Below are 15289 nucleotides of genomic sequence, written 5' to 3' on the forward strand. Positions count from 1 at the left end.
GAGAAACGAACTTGAGAACAGTTTCATGGTAAGTTTGGTTAATTTATTACAAGTTCTAATATTATCCTCACAAGGTATTCATACCCTGACCATCCCATTTCGACATGTTTTGAGTTTTTAACCAAGCCACATCACTGACTGAGAGACTTATAGGGGGCTCGTTCACAGAGAATAATGTACCTGTATAGTAGTGAATAAAACCTTGTACAGACATTTAACATCTAAGGGGCCAAAAAAAACAAAACAAGGAAGTGCAAGTTTCACGACAATTTCACAATATATACATCAACGAAGATGAATTCAAGTTATTCAGAGGCAACGTTATCAAAAGGAGATACTGATGTGCTGTACAGTGTCTAAAAAATAATAAATTTAGGCTGACGACATTATTACAGCACATCTGGCACAAAAACAAATACAACTTGTCAAAAAGACTAAACTGAAAATCAAATGAGCTCCTCCGACCTAGAGGAAAACCAGTAGGTAGTTGTGCACGGTTTCTCTCTTAAGAAAATATATCTTGCAGCAGAGGACATCATAACAAAAGGTATGGCAAAGATTTGAAACGATGTGTTTCAAATCTGTTTTTCATGTTTTTCCAATGAATGTTGCAAATCATGTTTTTCCGCAAATTCCGCAAAGTTTTCTGCAAATCATGTTTTTCCAATGAATGTTGGCGAATTAGATTTTCAAGATCAACCTGCCAAAGTTTACGGAAAGGAAATGTGGTGTAGTGTTAGTAAGTAGCAACATTCAGTATGTAATACACACATACAATAAAAAGCCACCTTTTTAATTCAATGCCTGTAATATTGTGTCAAGTGATAGACCGATATCATTGGCTGACATTTGGTTATTTCAGGATTACTGGCATCACAAATAACTGCTTGTAACTTTTTTTGTGAAATTTGAATACAAACTGGTAAAACAAGTATTCATTAAATATAAATGTTCATTTTCTACAATTAAATTGTATAATAATCGGTCATCATGCTTTCTGGATACTGGATCAAATCCATTATCAGTCGACCACTAGACTAGACATTGCTGTGGTGCTTGTGATGGTGACTTGACATACTATCATTTCAAGTCTTAGCTCTTGAAATAAAGCTTATGCAAGATATTTGTGTGTAAATGCTATAATGTTAAGTCTATTTCATGCTAATGTATTTAGTATGGTAGGACGAGCTATGGTAAAGAATCTACGCATTTGATTAACGCAAGGTTGTGGTTTGGTCTTATCTATCAATACATCCCATATTTTCTGCTTTTTAGATCAATTCCAAACACACACACCAAAATCGAAAGCGAGTGTATACGTGAACACAAAATGAGATAAACAAGACCAACAGTTGCATGAACAATTATTTATGAACTACTTGATACTACACTAAAGGCAAAGTTGAAAAGAAACTGATCCTCTGCGTTTACTGACGTCAGCCTACTGTGTTTTCCTCCCAGAAAAGCATGACTACTTGAAATGGCTTTTCGTTTCAAAGATGCTAGACAGGAGTGGTCAAGGTGCAGTGCGCTTCCTGGCTGGGGGGGCGGAGTCAGTGGGGGACCACTTCCTTTATGGAGGCGAGGGCGGAGTGGATGCGCACGTGCAGTCTGTTCTCAAAGTCGTACCCGGTGTAATTCTCCTGCAAGCAAACGTATTGTCGCCAAGTAAAACTTACAGAAACACTTAACATGCCAAATAAAAATACCAAAATCTTATGGTCTTACCTTGGCCTGAAGCAGTAAAGATCGTCCTTTACTCAGAGTCTTAAAAAAATGAATACAATCAAATATTAATGAAACAAGATTTAATCTAATTTCTTTAGATTTCATTACAGTTTGTTAATGAATAATATACATTAATCTGTAATGAAATTCTTACATTTATTTAGTGTATATAATCAAATTCATGATTCCAAACTCGCAGAACTTTATGTATTTTAAAGACTTATGGGCCATTCACACGGTACGCAGTGAGCGGTGGAATTGCCGCGCGGCAGCCGCCTTTAAGCCAATGTGGCTGCTGCTGCCATTCACAAAAACATAAAATATTTTTATCTTCAGCTGCGTGACCGTGGAAGTTGCAGGATTTGGATGCACGAGTACTGCTTGCACACTGCCTCTGCTCCGCCAACGAAACGGCCCGCGTTTTGCCGCTTACCGCATGTTTCCCTTTGAAACTGAACTGGACAATCGCGACTGCGTACCGTATGAATCCACCATTATTGTTGACAGAGAAAGGAGAATAAATTGAATTTAAAATGTTTTTTTTTACCTCTGGCTTAGCCAGTAACACACAGCCCAGCTCATAGTAGGAATAGGGCTGCACATAGCTATTGTTCAGACGACCATACTCATCCTGTGCTGCCATCTGGAACGACTACCAACAAACAAACAAAAAAAATCAAATCCAGGATTAAATATGACCAATTCAATTATTTGTAAAAGGGCCAAACCCTAGTAACAAGAGAGTCCACTTAAAATAATGAGGAAAAAAAACACCTGGGCGTCTTAAATTCAATGCTGTGCAACGATTAATCGTGATTAATCGCATACATAATAAAAGTTTGTGTTTACATTATATATGTCTGTTTACTGTGCATATTAATTTTGTATTTATGAACACATACACATACATGTATACATATTTAGGAAATATTTACATGAATTTATTTATATTTACCACCAATAATTTAAATTATACATAAATGTTTATTAATTTTAATATTTTCCTAAATATATGCATGTATGTGTTCATAAATACAAAATTAATATGCACAGTACTCAGACATATATTATGTAAACACAAACTTTTATTCTGGATTCAATTAATTGATTAATCGTGGCACAACCTTCGAGCAATAAAAGAATAACATCATTAAAAGTATAGTTCACTGAAAACAAAAATTTCATAATTTACTTTAGTGAAATGAATCATTTTATTTGAAAATGCCATCAAGTTATCTTTTCCTAAAGCGGCACACATGCACACCAAAAATGCATAAAAAACAATAATCTATGGCAACATGCATTTACGTGTGGCAAATTCAAATTTGGTGGCATATTAATAACGCTGAATCTCATTTGTTTTGACAAGTCTCATAACGATTTGACAAATGCGTGCTTAAGTCACGAGACGGGAGAACCAATGAGATTTTATGTTATCACTGGTGGTGAGTTTAGGAGGGTATGTAAATTATGAGAGAATTCTCATATTTCGAATTTAACTATTCTTTTCAATGGACTGTTTTTGCAGTATTATGTAAACACAACAAGATGAACAAACCTGAATACCATCTTTAATATTTCCGAGACATTTTTGAATAGCACCAAGCAGTAAATGTTTGAGGCCCAGACTCGACTGGTCATCCAGTCCTTGTAGCACTAAAAATAAATGAAAAGAAAAGTTCTAGTGTGTTGTCAGTCAACATAGAGCCAGCCATACTTGATATCAATGAACTCACCTTGGTTCATAAGCTGGAGTTTGGAGGAAGAGCAATTCGGAAGAGCTTTCCATAAGTACAGCACCTCCACAACACCCAGAATGCACAGCTCTCGAGTGAGGGAGATCTTTTTCAGTCTCTCCGCCTGTCGAGCAATGGTTTTTATTTATTTATAACGTGACGCATTAAGCAGACTCGATATAAAATAGCAAACTGAAACGTACTCTTTTCATTGCAAACTGCTCGATCTGATTGTTCTTGCGTTTAAAAAGCTTCTGGACGTCACGAAAAACAGCTTTGGCTCCTTCTAGATCACCAGAGGCTCCCTGACAAACTAAGTTGAGAAAAGAAAACATTTAATTATTCTAATGCTGGGTTCACACCAAATGTGAACAATCTGAAAAGTTCATTATTTTCACTTGAGTGACGCAAAAAACATGCGACGAGGAGTGTCTTCACGCATCCGGACCCGTGAAACAGAAGGTGTCAATGAGCTCTTCGAGCAAATTTTTCGCTCAAGTTGAAATTTTCAACTCGCGCAGAAGACGCGTTTGCGGCAATCGCGTTGCTGGATTCGCGTCATTCGCATCGCCTGAGTTCGAGTCCATTCGCGTCTTTGCATTGACTTTGTATGTAATTTACTTGCACAAATCGCTTAATTCGCATTTGGTTTGAACCCAGCATAAGAATTAGATAAACATCCAAAAGAGAGAGCGAGAGGAAGAAAACATCCTGACCTCCAGTGAGGTAAGCGTAATAACACTGTGACCATCGAGATTCATTTTTCAGTCTTTCGAACGACCTGTAGGCGTCTTCGAAGCTCATCTCTATCATGCTGCACCAACCTGAAAAACATTCAATAAAATAAACAAACAAATTACATTCAAGTCTTTGGTAATACCTACCAAAAAGCCTTTTTAAATTGGTTTTCACAGATTTTCACTATCAAAGAAAAATTCAATATAAAAGACACGATTTCCTCCTGGGTTTATAAAAAAGCATTACAGCCAACAAAATAAAAATACTTGGCATCATGAACTACAAAAAGTCGTACCGATTTCGTACAAGCACACGTGCTGGATCTCTCTTTGGTCTGAGGCGAATTCCAAGGCATCCTGGAATGACGTCAATGCACTGTTGATTTGGCACTGAAAGAGACCAAACGGCGTAAGATTTCTGTCTATCAAGCAAACATATAAAGCCCCCAATAAACATTTGGTTTTGTTGCATCTTTTACCATTGAACAACTGTGCCGGAAAGCAACACGCACCTCTAATCTTTGCACTCGTCCCTTGAAGAAGATGAAGAGAGAGGAGTTTGGGTAAACCATTGCTTTCTTCTGCAGGATGGCTTTGGCCTCCAGGAGCCCTGCACGTGAGTCTGAACCATCCAGTGCGAAGAAGGGCTGTACCACGGTGTGGTACCACAACAGGGCCAAACTGAGAGAAAAATTAAAAGGTAAGATCTATCTATCTCTTTCTGAGGGTTTTCACCCTAACAGGATTAAGCATGCTTAAATTCATTTCTATTATTAGATCTGCTCTTTGCAATCTGTCAGCCTCCAGCAATAAACCACCAAAAAACAAAGCCTCCTTTATAGCCACAATAGATTTAAGAAATGCATGGTCTATTAGGACGTAAAGGTAAAAATAATGCATGAATATGTGCTTGTGCATCATTTGTTTCTCCGTAATGCCCTTTATCTCTAACTGTGACCTTTTGGATTACATCAATTATGTAACCACAGCATGAAACCAGTTTAATGATATGACGGCATGCTTACACACAAATACACACAACTGCACAATATATGGACCCCTTTTAATGCAAATAAAAATCTGATTTGAAAAAAGAGATTAGAGAGTTTCTCCTATCCCCCTTATTTTATTACACTGATAACATATCACTGTCCTTCCAAAACCTTGTATCTCCATATTTCAATTTTTTTGTATGTTTTTCGCTGGTTTTGCAAACATCTAACCAAAAATGTATTAAACAATTTATGGGTGACCCCAAATAGTCGAAGATTCGATGCTTTGATAGGAGGAGCCTGATTCGACTACCAAACTCACAGTCGAATCTTCGCAGAGGTGTTATGCAATCGGGATCATGCCATTTTGGTTATATGGGCAGTGGCATAGCAGACGGGCACGCACTGCGCCACTAAAAATATTATTTATGATGTAAAGAAATGGGACATTTTTAGGGTTGGGTACTGAAATCCCCGGCGCATATGAACGCGAGGTCTGGCTACCCAGCACAGGATCGCGTCTCTCCGCGTCTTCTGTGCTGTGAGACCGGTAAAGAGAAGCAGCACGTTTCGCACGCACCCGCAGATGACTCGCAAATGAATGTGTACACCGTTTCCAAACATTTGTCACTTACTGAACGTATGGGCATATGAATATGAATTAACACTTTGTCTGTAAATGCACGTAGTTCGTTACTTAGACTGAACTTTGCGCTGCATGATACGTTAAAAATAATAAAGTAATATAACCAAAATCACAGACTTTTGGAACTTGTCATTCTCTGCACTGAAAGCAAGAGTGCGTGTCGGTAGGACGGAGAAAGAGTGCTCAGGAAATGGTGAGATGCTTTATTGCATTCCTCCTTTACATGCGGTAACTTTATTGGTAGTTCATTGGTAATGAACGTGCTGTATTCCCGTTTGTAAAAAAGAATTCGTTATTATCAAGTAGTTTTAAAAATGTTCCCCTGCATTTCGGACACACCTAAACACATTTATTTTGCACTTTGCGACTTGAATCAGTCTTATTTTGTTTTCGATTTTTACTTGTTACAAAGGTATATTCTGTTCTAAACAAATTCTGTAAATTAATGTTTGATTGTTTTTTTTGGTGCGTCAATGTTGCGCTGCACCCTTGTTAACCACCTGGTGTCGTCCCCACATGCACACGCACACACACACACACACACACGCGCGCGTGTACGATTCGACTATCAGTCGACTATAGGCAAGACGTGACAATTCTGATTCGACTATGTAAATCCTTAGTCGAGGACACCCCTAAAAAAGTTCTGAAAAAGCAGTGAATTTTGACTGTTTTTGGAGTGAAATATGAGATTTCAGAAGGGCAGCGACGATAAAATATATATTTATAAATTAGAAGTCATCCACACTTACGTGGCGAGCGGCGCTTTCATATCCTTGCTTTCACTTGCATACGCTAAGGAGGCAAGGCCTTGATGGCGGTCGCCGGGGAAACCCAACAGGTTGACGATCTTGAGCAGGTGTGGGGGTACCATTGAAATACACAGATGAAACAACCCGTAACCGAAGCTCACTGAACCCTTCAGACGATCCAAAACCTCCTCCGTCACCCTGCCGCCGCACTCCGTAGGGGACGCGTTGTGGTTGGCCTGATCGGAGGCCAGCGGCCCCTCCTGGTCGGAGGACCGTCTGAGGCAAGCCTCCTGGAGATGGCTGATGTCGCTGTAGCATTTGTTGAACATTTTCCAGGCCTTGCGGAGGATCCAGCCTCCTTTGATGTACGCTAAAGAGGCGATTGTGACATTTGGCGCTAATAAATATATATCAATGCATGTTTTGCGGGTATTTTGTAAATAATAGTTATTATGATATGGCTTAACAAACCAGCTGAATGACATTTTCAAACCTGTTTGTTATGAATCAGCATTATTCTAATTTAAAACAAGCAAGATTATTTACTGTACCTGACAACTCCTGTTTGACAAAGCATAGCACGGCAAGGTACACCTGGCAGTCCGCCACGATGATCTGCCTCTGGAGTCGATCCACAACCTCCACCCCCGACCGCTGCGAGTCCATCTGACGGCGATAAAAACGTACATTTTCATTCATGCATATGGCACACACTTTTATTCAAAGTAACCTATAGGTTGCATTTCCTGATAATTGAACTCATGATTTTGGTGGCGTTAGCACCAAAGACACACAAAGTGACGCACAAACGTACACTCTTTTTGATTTTGTTGCGGATCGTCTCGATGACGCCGGCGTTGTCGCTCTCGCAGAGCTTTTCGGTGGTCCTCAGATCATCGCTGGCCATCTGCATTTTCTCTTCCTCGAATGTCATCATGGCATTCTAGGAGCGAACAAATATTTGTTTATCCATTTAACAGATGATATCATCCATTGCGAAGCCAAATGTGCATTTGTTTAAAGTGAAACTCTCCAATACAGAAACCACTACAGTGTCATTGCCATGATAAAGAACATATTTTATTTCTGCAAATTATACAACTTAAATATAGCTAAATAGTGGATATTACAAGCTCAAAAGGAAATTGCTGGCATTAGGCACGAAATGGACAATTTTTCGTCTTTAACGTGCACTTTTTACACTCATTGTTTATGACAAACAATGCTTGATTCATGCATCACAATACTGTTCGCAGTTGCTATGCAAAGTTCATAGACAAACACATTTAGTCGTTTACTTGTGAATAGAAACCAAACTCTGTTCAACAATAACCCAGACAGTCTTGAAGGTTTAGCGTCTGATGACATCTCTCTTTATAAGCGTTATGTGAGCGATGACAAGCGGAAACGTTTCAAACAATGTCACACTTTAAGCAGCACTCAGTCGACGTCTCTAAAATAAAAATGCTTAGATTGCATTTTAATCTCACTTCCAGTTTTTGTGACACGTGAAGGGTCTAGTGCATTGCATTTTGGGATACAATAGGCCTAGTCTGTGTATGCTGTTGTATACCACATACTTGGCAAATGGAGTAAGTCTGAGTATTCGACGCAAACCAAACATACAGAATATATACTGCGCTCTCTGTCTCTTTCTCCATTACATTCGTCTCATTTTCACTTCCAGGCTTCTTTATCTAATAACGGCGAGGATGAATTGAGGGCAATGCTGCAGAAAAGTGGTTACTTACCAGGAAGCTGACGAAACTGGCCCCAAAGCTCATCAGTGGACTGTGGGTCCTAAATGAGAATACAGAATTTGGTTTTTGCATGTACTGCAGAAATGATGGATCTAAAGACGTTTGCAAGAAAACCATATAAAAACTGGTTTTAAACAGCACACGTTAAACAAATCAGACAAAATATTCAATAAATAAACAAGCACGTGCATGAGACGTGTGGATCTTTGTGAATAATGCACAGTAGTCTTAAAGGGATAATTCACACAAAAATGAAATATCTGTCATCATTTACTCACCCTCAGGTTGGTTCAAACCCGTATAAATTTCTTCGTTCCAATGAACACAGAGAAAGATATTTGAAGAATGTTCGCAATTTTCAGTTCTGTGACATCATCCACTACCAGAGTAGGAAAAAATATACAGTATTTTTTTGTTCTGTTGAACACATAATGAGATATTTTGAAGAATTTAGGAAATCAAAGAGTTCTCAGGCACCTTTGACTACCATTTAATTCTTCTTACTATGGTAGTCAATGATGTCCCGGAACTGAAAATGACTAACATTCTTCCAAATATCTTTCTTTGAGTTCATCGGATTGTATAAAAATTACATGATCGTGAGTAAATGATGACAGAATTTTCATTTTTGGATGAAATATCCCTTTAAGGGCCGTAAGGTCACCCTTTTTTGCAAGTATATGACAAGTGAGCATGCACACTGTGTATTTGACGTTATGTACACTCGGACTTTCATGACGTAACGTGCACACTCTCTCCCGACGTGACATCACGTGCGCTTCACTGCCAGGCACCAGTAAATATGCTGCACGATTCTTGCTACAAAATTCTCACGTACGCATGCACATACCTGAAAGTCCGTAAAAACGTACCCCCCCCACGCACACACACAAAAACCCTCTTCCGTAAATTAATATCTGTTATGTGACAGCATTGACGAAGGGGAATGCAAAACAGACAATATAATATAAATGCGTAATGCAGCCCAAACAAAGTAGAGGGACCGGTTACGCATAAACAACATTTAAAAATAAATAAATACTTTAATAAACAACCTCACCTGTATCTCCTAAAGAGCTCGTCGCTTTCTTTGAAGCCATTGTTGAGCAGCATATTGATGCCTTGAAACGCCAGTTCGGCGTCATCTATCTGTTCGGCTTTCTCTTCAACCTGCTGCTGCTGCTGTGGCTGATCTGGGCCTGCCATCGTCACCGTTTATTCTTGTACACGAAAATAAACCCCCGCTGCGTACAACAAACCAAAACAATCATAAAACACAGCAGTGAGATCGAGCTGTTTTGTTTTAAAACAAGCGCTACATCAAACGATCGCCGACGCAACCAACATCTGCGCCTGTGCCATACAAATGCTTTGACATTTTCATCACCAACGCACGATTAAATATCGCCCGAATGAAGTCCGATCCCTTCCGCGTCCGATCTGCAATGCTATGGTGTTTTCGGATCCGCAAACGTGCCCTCCATCAGGCCGCGCGAACTGTGAAATATCAGCCGGCTGTCATTACGCAACATTAAAGGCGCAACGGTGCGGTGGCGTCTTTTGATTCAACGTCACTCACTCACCCCGCTGAGATATGAAAGGTAATGTAACTGAATGAGGTTTTGAAAAGGATGAGGACTCAATTACAGCTTCCTCTTGACAGTCACACACCCTTTGCTTCCAACCAGGAAATTACCACATTAACCCTTTGCATGCTTGCTGTCGCACTGCCTGAAACTATGCATGATGAAACATGCATGCACTATGCTGCGCGCGCGTAAAAGGCAAAACCTGGAGCCCCATATGACCAAAATCAAATAAAAATATATGTATTTTTTATATTAACCTGACGGTCTGGAGTGGATTGTATTCCCAATAAATAAGTAAATAAATAATTAATAAATAAGATAATAATACAAAAAATAAAAATGAGTTTAAGTTGACGACTTATTCCCAAACTAAAGTAGAAATAAAAATAAGATCAGTTTTACCCTCAAATTATTTTTTTTCAAAAATGTTAAAACTGGCGGCTTTTATTTCCAAAAGTGGCTTTTATTTTTGAAAGTGGCTTTTGATCACATAATAAATATGTAAATAAATAAAATAAAACGGATGACCTGCAGTGGCTTTCTCCCAAAATAAAAAAATAAATATTTGTATATATTACTTGGGGTAGGTAAGTGTATATACTCTGTAATGTTGTATAATTTGATATTCTGTAGTTTTCATGGTGGTTTTGTAACAAATTAATAAAACACAAAGCTGAAAAAACAAATATTAAATAAATATTCATGTTAAATTAAAAACTACACTATTAAACACATGACAATTCAAATTTGTTTAATTACTATTGCTATACAGTGAAACAATTAATAACAAATTTCTACTAAAACAAGTAAAGTTTTAATTATGTTCTTGGCTGCCGGTGCTATTACTGAACATGTTGACTGCAAAATATGTATTTAGCCATCTATCTCTATTTTTGTCCCACAAAAATAACATACTGTATACAAACGTGTATAACATGAGCCAGATAGAGGAAGAGAGTGAGTGCATGAGTTAAGAAAGAAATCGTTCTGCCCGACTCGGAGGAAGGACATGTTAATCACATATTAATGCAAATGCATAAATAAATGATGAATGTGCAAGCAGAGTGTTTCAATCTTTTTGCTCTGAACTTGCGTGGTGCATCAAACACCACAGTGCCGGACGAGTACAAATGTACCAGACGTCAAACGTACAATTCAACATTCACTGAATAAAACAGACCAGTCAATTTTATGTTGAATACATATTTTCATACATATTTTAACAATCGATTAAGAATTTTCATAGCAAGGCATTGGACAAAAAAACTGTGTTTTTAAATTAAAAAGACATATTCTCTTTTATTCATATATACGGTATCCATACATTTTCTGTAAGCATGTTCAAACCATTCCAACTGTTTTAAGCTTAAAATCTCTGATTTCTGTTTCATGAACATTTGATAAATTTAATCATAATGTTTTGAAGAGACAACGTTCACACAAGCAGTTATTGATATTTGATTTATCCTGCCACTATTCTGCCGGACATTCGTTGGTGTTTATGGGGCCGAATACACTCGTCACCTCTTCAAATGACACAGGAACATGGTTGAGCCGTACATTTCGTAGGCATCCCACGTAAGACATCTGCTCCTCCACTCCTTTGCGGCTGTTCTCTGCAGTAACAATGACAAAGGTGAACTCGAAGTTGAAACATTTGTGATTGTAATGAAGAAAAATGGACACACATACTACGTGTGAGTAATTTTGAGGAAGACTTTACCAGAAATTCCACCGATGTAGATCGTTTCTCTGGTTGAAGGCCAGGGTACAGTCGGCCCTTTGACTCGTGAGTTCACCTCACCCACTCTCAGCTTGATAGTTTTATGTCGTACGGACACTGAAAGTACAAACATCTTATAGAAATCTCATAACGTAAAATACAACGTAAGTTTGTACTAGGGCTGTCAAACGATTAATCACGATTAATCGCATCCAGAATAAAAGCTTGTATAATATGTGTCCGTGTATTGTGCATATTAATTTTGTATTTATAAATACAAAAACATACACATAAATGTATATATATATATATTTAATACAATTTTGAGATGTATTATTTATATGTACCAATAACTAAAATTACATATAAACGTTTATTAATTTTTATATTTTTCTTAAATATATGCATGTATGTGTATGTGTGTATAAACACAACGTTAATATGCACAGTACACAGACATATATTATGTAAAAACAAACTTTTATTCTGGATGCGATTAATCGCGATTAATCGTTTGACAGCCCTACTTTTTACTTTTCAGAACTCAAAAGCAGCAATGCAGTACCTGTGACATAATGAAATCCAGCACAGAGTCGAGCTGGAGTAACTGTAGTCCCATAGTTACGCCTTCCATCATTCACTTTCACCATCACCTAAAAAAACACAAACCACCTCCTCTTTTAAATTCTGTTGTTCTCAGATCCTAAGAAAAATAATTCACAAACTAATTTGTTGGTTTACTTTTCCTCTCTTGAGAAACAGAGTAAGGGTGCGTCCATGTTGATCTCTCTTGTGGAAGAGAAGGCCAGTCTGGTTTCTGGGCCAAAACTCAAAGGCAAGGTTGAAGGTGGAACCAGAGAAAAGATACTTTTCTGTACACAAAATAATATATTTTACAATGCACACAAACACATATATATAAAATGAGCTTTGTATAAATGAAAGGTCAAACCTAAGACCACATGTGCACCGTCTCCAGCAAAAAATGCCCCCTTAGCTGTCACCCCTTTAACACAGGGTGCGGCACCATGATTGACAGTTGGTTCAGAAAGGAGAACTTTCGAAAACCTGAAGTCACGAATACATCCGATCACGCTCTTCTGAGGATGAGCTTTTCCCTGATGAAAGAAATTTGACAACTTTCTAGTTGTTTACAGTTAATACAATTACAGGTGTACATTAATTTGAGATTTTTAATATAGAGCATTTTTTATCCACATCACTTTTAAATTGTGCTGTAATAAGAAAATGATACATGCGTACGTGTGTTTTGTGGAGGGTCTTAATTTTTCCTTGTCCCACATAGACAGGAGACTGAAGATCATGGATGGACCCTTTTAAGAGCCGCCCATCAGGTGTTGGGATGCCATCCACGGCTAGATAAAAGCTTTTTCGTTTCAAACCAAACTTGATCTGTACACACAAAATTTCAAACGCTTGACCTAAAAGTTCAGAGTTTCCGGTTACAGATACACACCACTTTTGGTACTACATTTTAAATACGTACATTGTGCCAATCGCCATTATGGATCTTGTGTGAGGAGATTATTTTGTCTCCCCCAACAGAAAGTTTGACTTTTCCATCGGTCAGATACAAGATGACAACTGGTACACCCTGTTTCCCCGTGATATGGAATAAAAGTCCATCAGATGATTTGGTGCGGACATCCAGAGAGAACTGGGGCCTGAAGGACAAAGAAAAGGTTTCATGGATTAAAGAAATGCTGTAGAATCAAAGCCATTGTAAACTTGTATAATCAAGGATTCAAGAATTACCTGTCATTGAGTTTCTCTAAATCTATTTTAAACTGCAGCTGGCTGTTGTAACCAATGTGGTAGGCGTGTTTTATAGATCTTGGGTTCCTGCAGCTTTGTTTAGATAATCCCTATTAAAATCAACAAGTGTGTTATTAATACATAAAACGTGTGTATGTCCAGTTTAAATCAAACCCAAAATATAATTAATAAAAATATAAATATCAAATATGAAATTACGCATGCATAAATAAATAAATTGCGAGAAAGTGCCACCCGGAAAATCCTTATATGGTTAGTACGCTCGCTTTGCACAGTACGCAAAGAGTTTTCGCAAACAAACAGGACAGCATAGTATTAAAGTCCCAGTGAAATTTAAAATGACAATACCTATTTTTTCATGAAATATTGCAGTGTTTATTGTAAATAGTTTATCAATGTGGGTCATTCTCTTTTTAAAATTAATGTGCCCTCATAATCTTTAGTTAAAATCTGAAAATGCACTTCCTTCCTGTAATGACTATCCATCTTAAATGACGTACGTTGGATGGCTTGGGCGGAGCATCCGTTATCTCCTCCCCTTTAACTGTCAGTCTGCTGCCATTTCCATTTCAAAATGTAACAGCTGTTTTTATACATCCAATCAAATCGCAGAGAAAGACGAAAGCCACGCCCACTATTTTTCTCAATACAAATTCCATTTCACTTGGAAATGCGTCAAAATACAGAAGTAAAATGATCGCAACTTTCGGTTCACGGGGACTTTAAAATGATCGAAATATAGCCACATTTGCATAACGCGGTGGTTTCAAATAACTGAATGACTTTGATACTTCAACGAAGTTATGAATAGTGAAATGTTTAGTTCAAGGCACAGAGACTGGCACGCTCGTGGCTGTGTTTGAACTACTAGCGCGTATACATGTATGTTTGTTTTGTAATCTTGACTTTAAATAGACTTCTTGAAGATGTTCAAAGCACGAATCATATGAACTATTCATATTTTTCATCATTGCATTTTCAGGAACGATAAAAGCCATGCGAGTTGGAGCAACACGAGGCAAGTAAAACATAGATGGAAACACATTACAAAATGATAACTTAAACATTGCTTGTGCAAAGCAACACGTGTTTGTGTTATTTTGCCATTTTCATTATTAAAACAGATAGTGATGACCTCTCTTAATTACGTAATTTCTTCCGGTGTAAAGGTAACGTTAAAGGTTGATCACTTACATTATTATTATTAAATTCCCGGTTTATGCCCGATGTAATTTGGGCATGTCTTGCGCTCTTCTTAGTGAAGTTCATTAGGGGTCCCTCGGTTTTACAGGACCCTACAGATACGTTTCCTTCCTGAACGAAAGCGCTGAAGTCCGCTGGAATGTAGTCGCTCTGTCGACTAAACCACAGGGCCGTATTCATTATATACTGCATCATAACGTCATTAAATTAGAAATGTGCACTATAATGCAAACGCATGAAGCAATGAGTGTAAATGTAACAACTTGAAACCTCCGTATGTAAAAGTTCCTCAAACAACCATCCAAGGAGCCCAAAATAACATCGTCTTTGTCGAATAAAATTGGTGCAAAGGGTCTCAGTGTATCTCCCATGTTTGTGTTATCAACATGAAACTGCATCCTGAGAACAAAATGCTCAACGTGAGTTTTTAAAAACGGTCCCATCACATAGATTTCAACTCAGACATTTTCTTACCCTGAGCTGTTTTTGTAGGCTGTCACATAGTGCCATTTTCCAATTTCATATTTGTTTTTGGATCTTAAGATGTTGTTACTGTGAGTCATTTCGACAAATCCATTGGCTAAAGAGAGGATAAATTGATTGTTCTGCAGAAAAAAAAACATTTA

General features: G+C 37.9%; 2 protein-coding genes and 1 long non-coding RNA gene across 5 annotated transcripts in view; 1 reads left to right on the forward strand and 2 right to left on the reverse strand.

The window, feature by feature from the left end:
- On the reverse strand, positions 1-10068 carry ttc39c (tetratricopeptide repeat domain 39C). Of its 2 annotated transcripts, XM_057325177.1 has the most exons (15): positions 9747-10068; positions 9412-9595; positions 8343-8391; positions 7406-7534; positions 7143-7257; positions 6592-6961; positions 4714-4882; positions 4498-4591; positions 4181-4288; positions 3668-3777; positions 3465-3588; positions 3287-3384; positions 2276-2380; positions 1729-1767; positions 1-1643 (listed from the first exon to the last, which is right to left on the reverse strand). In XM_057325177.1, the coding sequence occupies exons 2-15, from the start codon at positions 9555-9557 to the stop codon at positions 1554-1556; spliced, it is 1746 nt and encodes a 581-aa protein (XP_057181160.1). In that variant the 5' UTR covers positions 9558-9595; positions 9747-10068; the 3' UTR covers positions 1-1553. The 2 variants fall into 2 exon arrangements, with proteins under 2 accessions (XP_057181160.1, XP_057181161.1); XM_057325178.1 differs by lacking the exon at positions 9747-10068 and having other exon boundaries at positions 9412-9740.
- LOC130548427 (uncharacterized) overlaps positions 4803-15289 on the forward strand; it is a 23763-nt gene continuing 13276 nt past the window's right edge. The window contains exon 1 of the long non-coding RNA XR_008962031.1: positions 4803-4901. This is a non-coding gene — a long non-coding RNA (uncharacterized LOC130548427). The remainder of the gene's footprint in view (positions 4902-15289) is intronic.
- Positions 10440-15289, reverse strand: part of lama3 (laminin, alpha 3) — a 14676-nt gene continuing 9826 nt past the window's right edge. For both annotated transcript variants that reach the window (XM_057325176.1, XM_057325175.1), the window contains 11 exons: positions 15138-15268; positions 14934-15062; positions 14655-14820; positions 13440-13549; positions 13171-13348; positions 12927-13076; positions 12616-12781; positions 12405-12535; positions 12229-12316; positions 11664-11780; positions 10440-11556 (listed from right to left, as the gene is read on the reverse strand). In XM_057325176.1, coding sequence (XP_057181159.1) covers positions 11414-11556; positions 11664-11780; positions 12229-12316; positions 12405-12535; positions 12616-12781; positions 12927-13076; positions 13171-13348; positions 13440-13549; positions 14655-14820; positions 14934-15062; positions 15138-15268 — 1509 coding nt within the window. In that variant the 3' untranslated portion in view covers positions 10440-11413. The remainder of the gene's footprint in view (positions 11557-11663; positions 11781-12228; positions 12317-12404; positions 12536-12615; positions 12782-12926; positions 13077-13170; positions 13349-13439; positions 13550-14654; positions 14821-14933; positions 15063-15137; positions 15269-15289) is intronic.

Source organism: Triplophysa rosa, linkage group LG25 (assembly GCF_024868665.1).
Source record: "Triplophysa rosa linkage group LG25, Trosa_1v2, whole genome shotgun sequence".
Classification (NCBI taxonomy): Eukaryota; Metazoa; Chordata; class Actinopteri; order Cypriniformes; family Nemacheilidae; genus Triplophysa; species Triplophysa rosa.

Coding starts and splice junctions, on each gene's coding strand:
- ttc39c (XM_057325177.1), bottom strand. CDS start 9,557: ATGGCAGGCCCAGATCAGCCACAGCAGCAGCAGCAGGTTGAAGAGAAA. Junction 7,535..8,342: donor CCAGTTTCGTCAGCTTCCTG/GTAAGTAACCAC, acceptor GTTCGCTCCTAG/AATGCCATGATGACATTCGA. Junction 6,962..7,142: donor TGTCAAACAGGAGTTGTCAG/GTACAGTAAATA, acceptor TCGCCTCTTTAG/CGTACATCAAAGGAGGCTGG.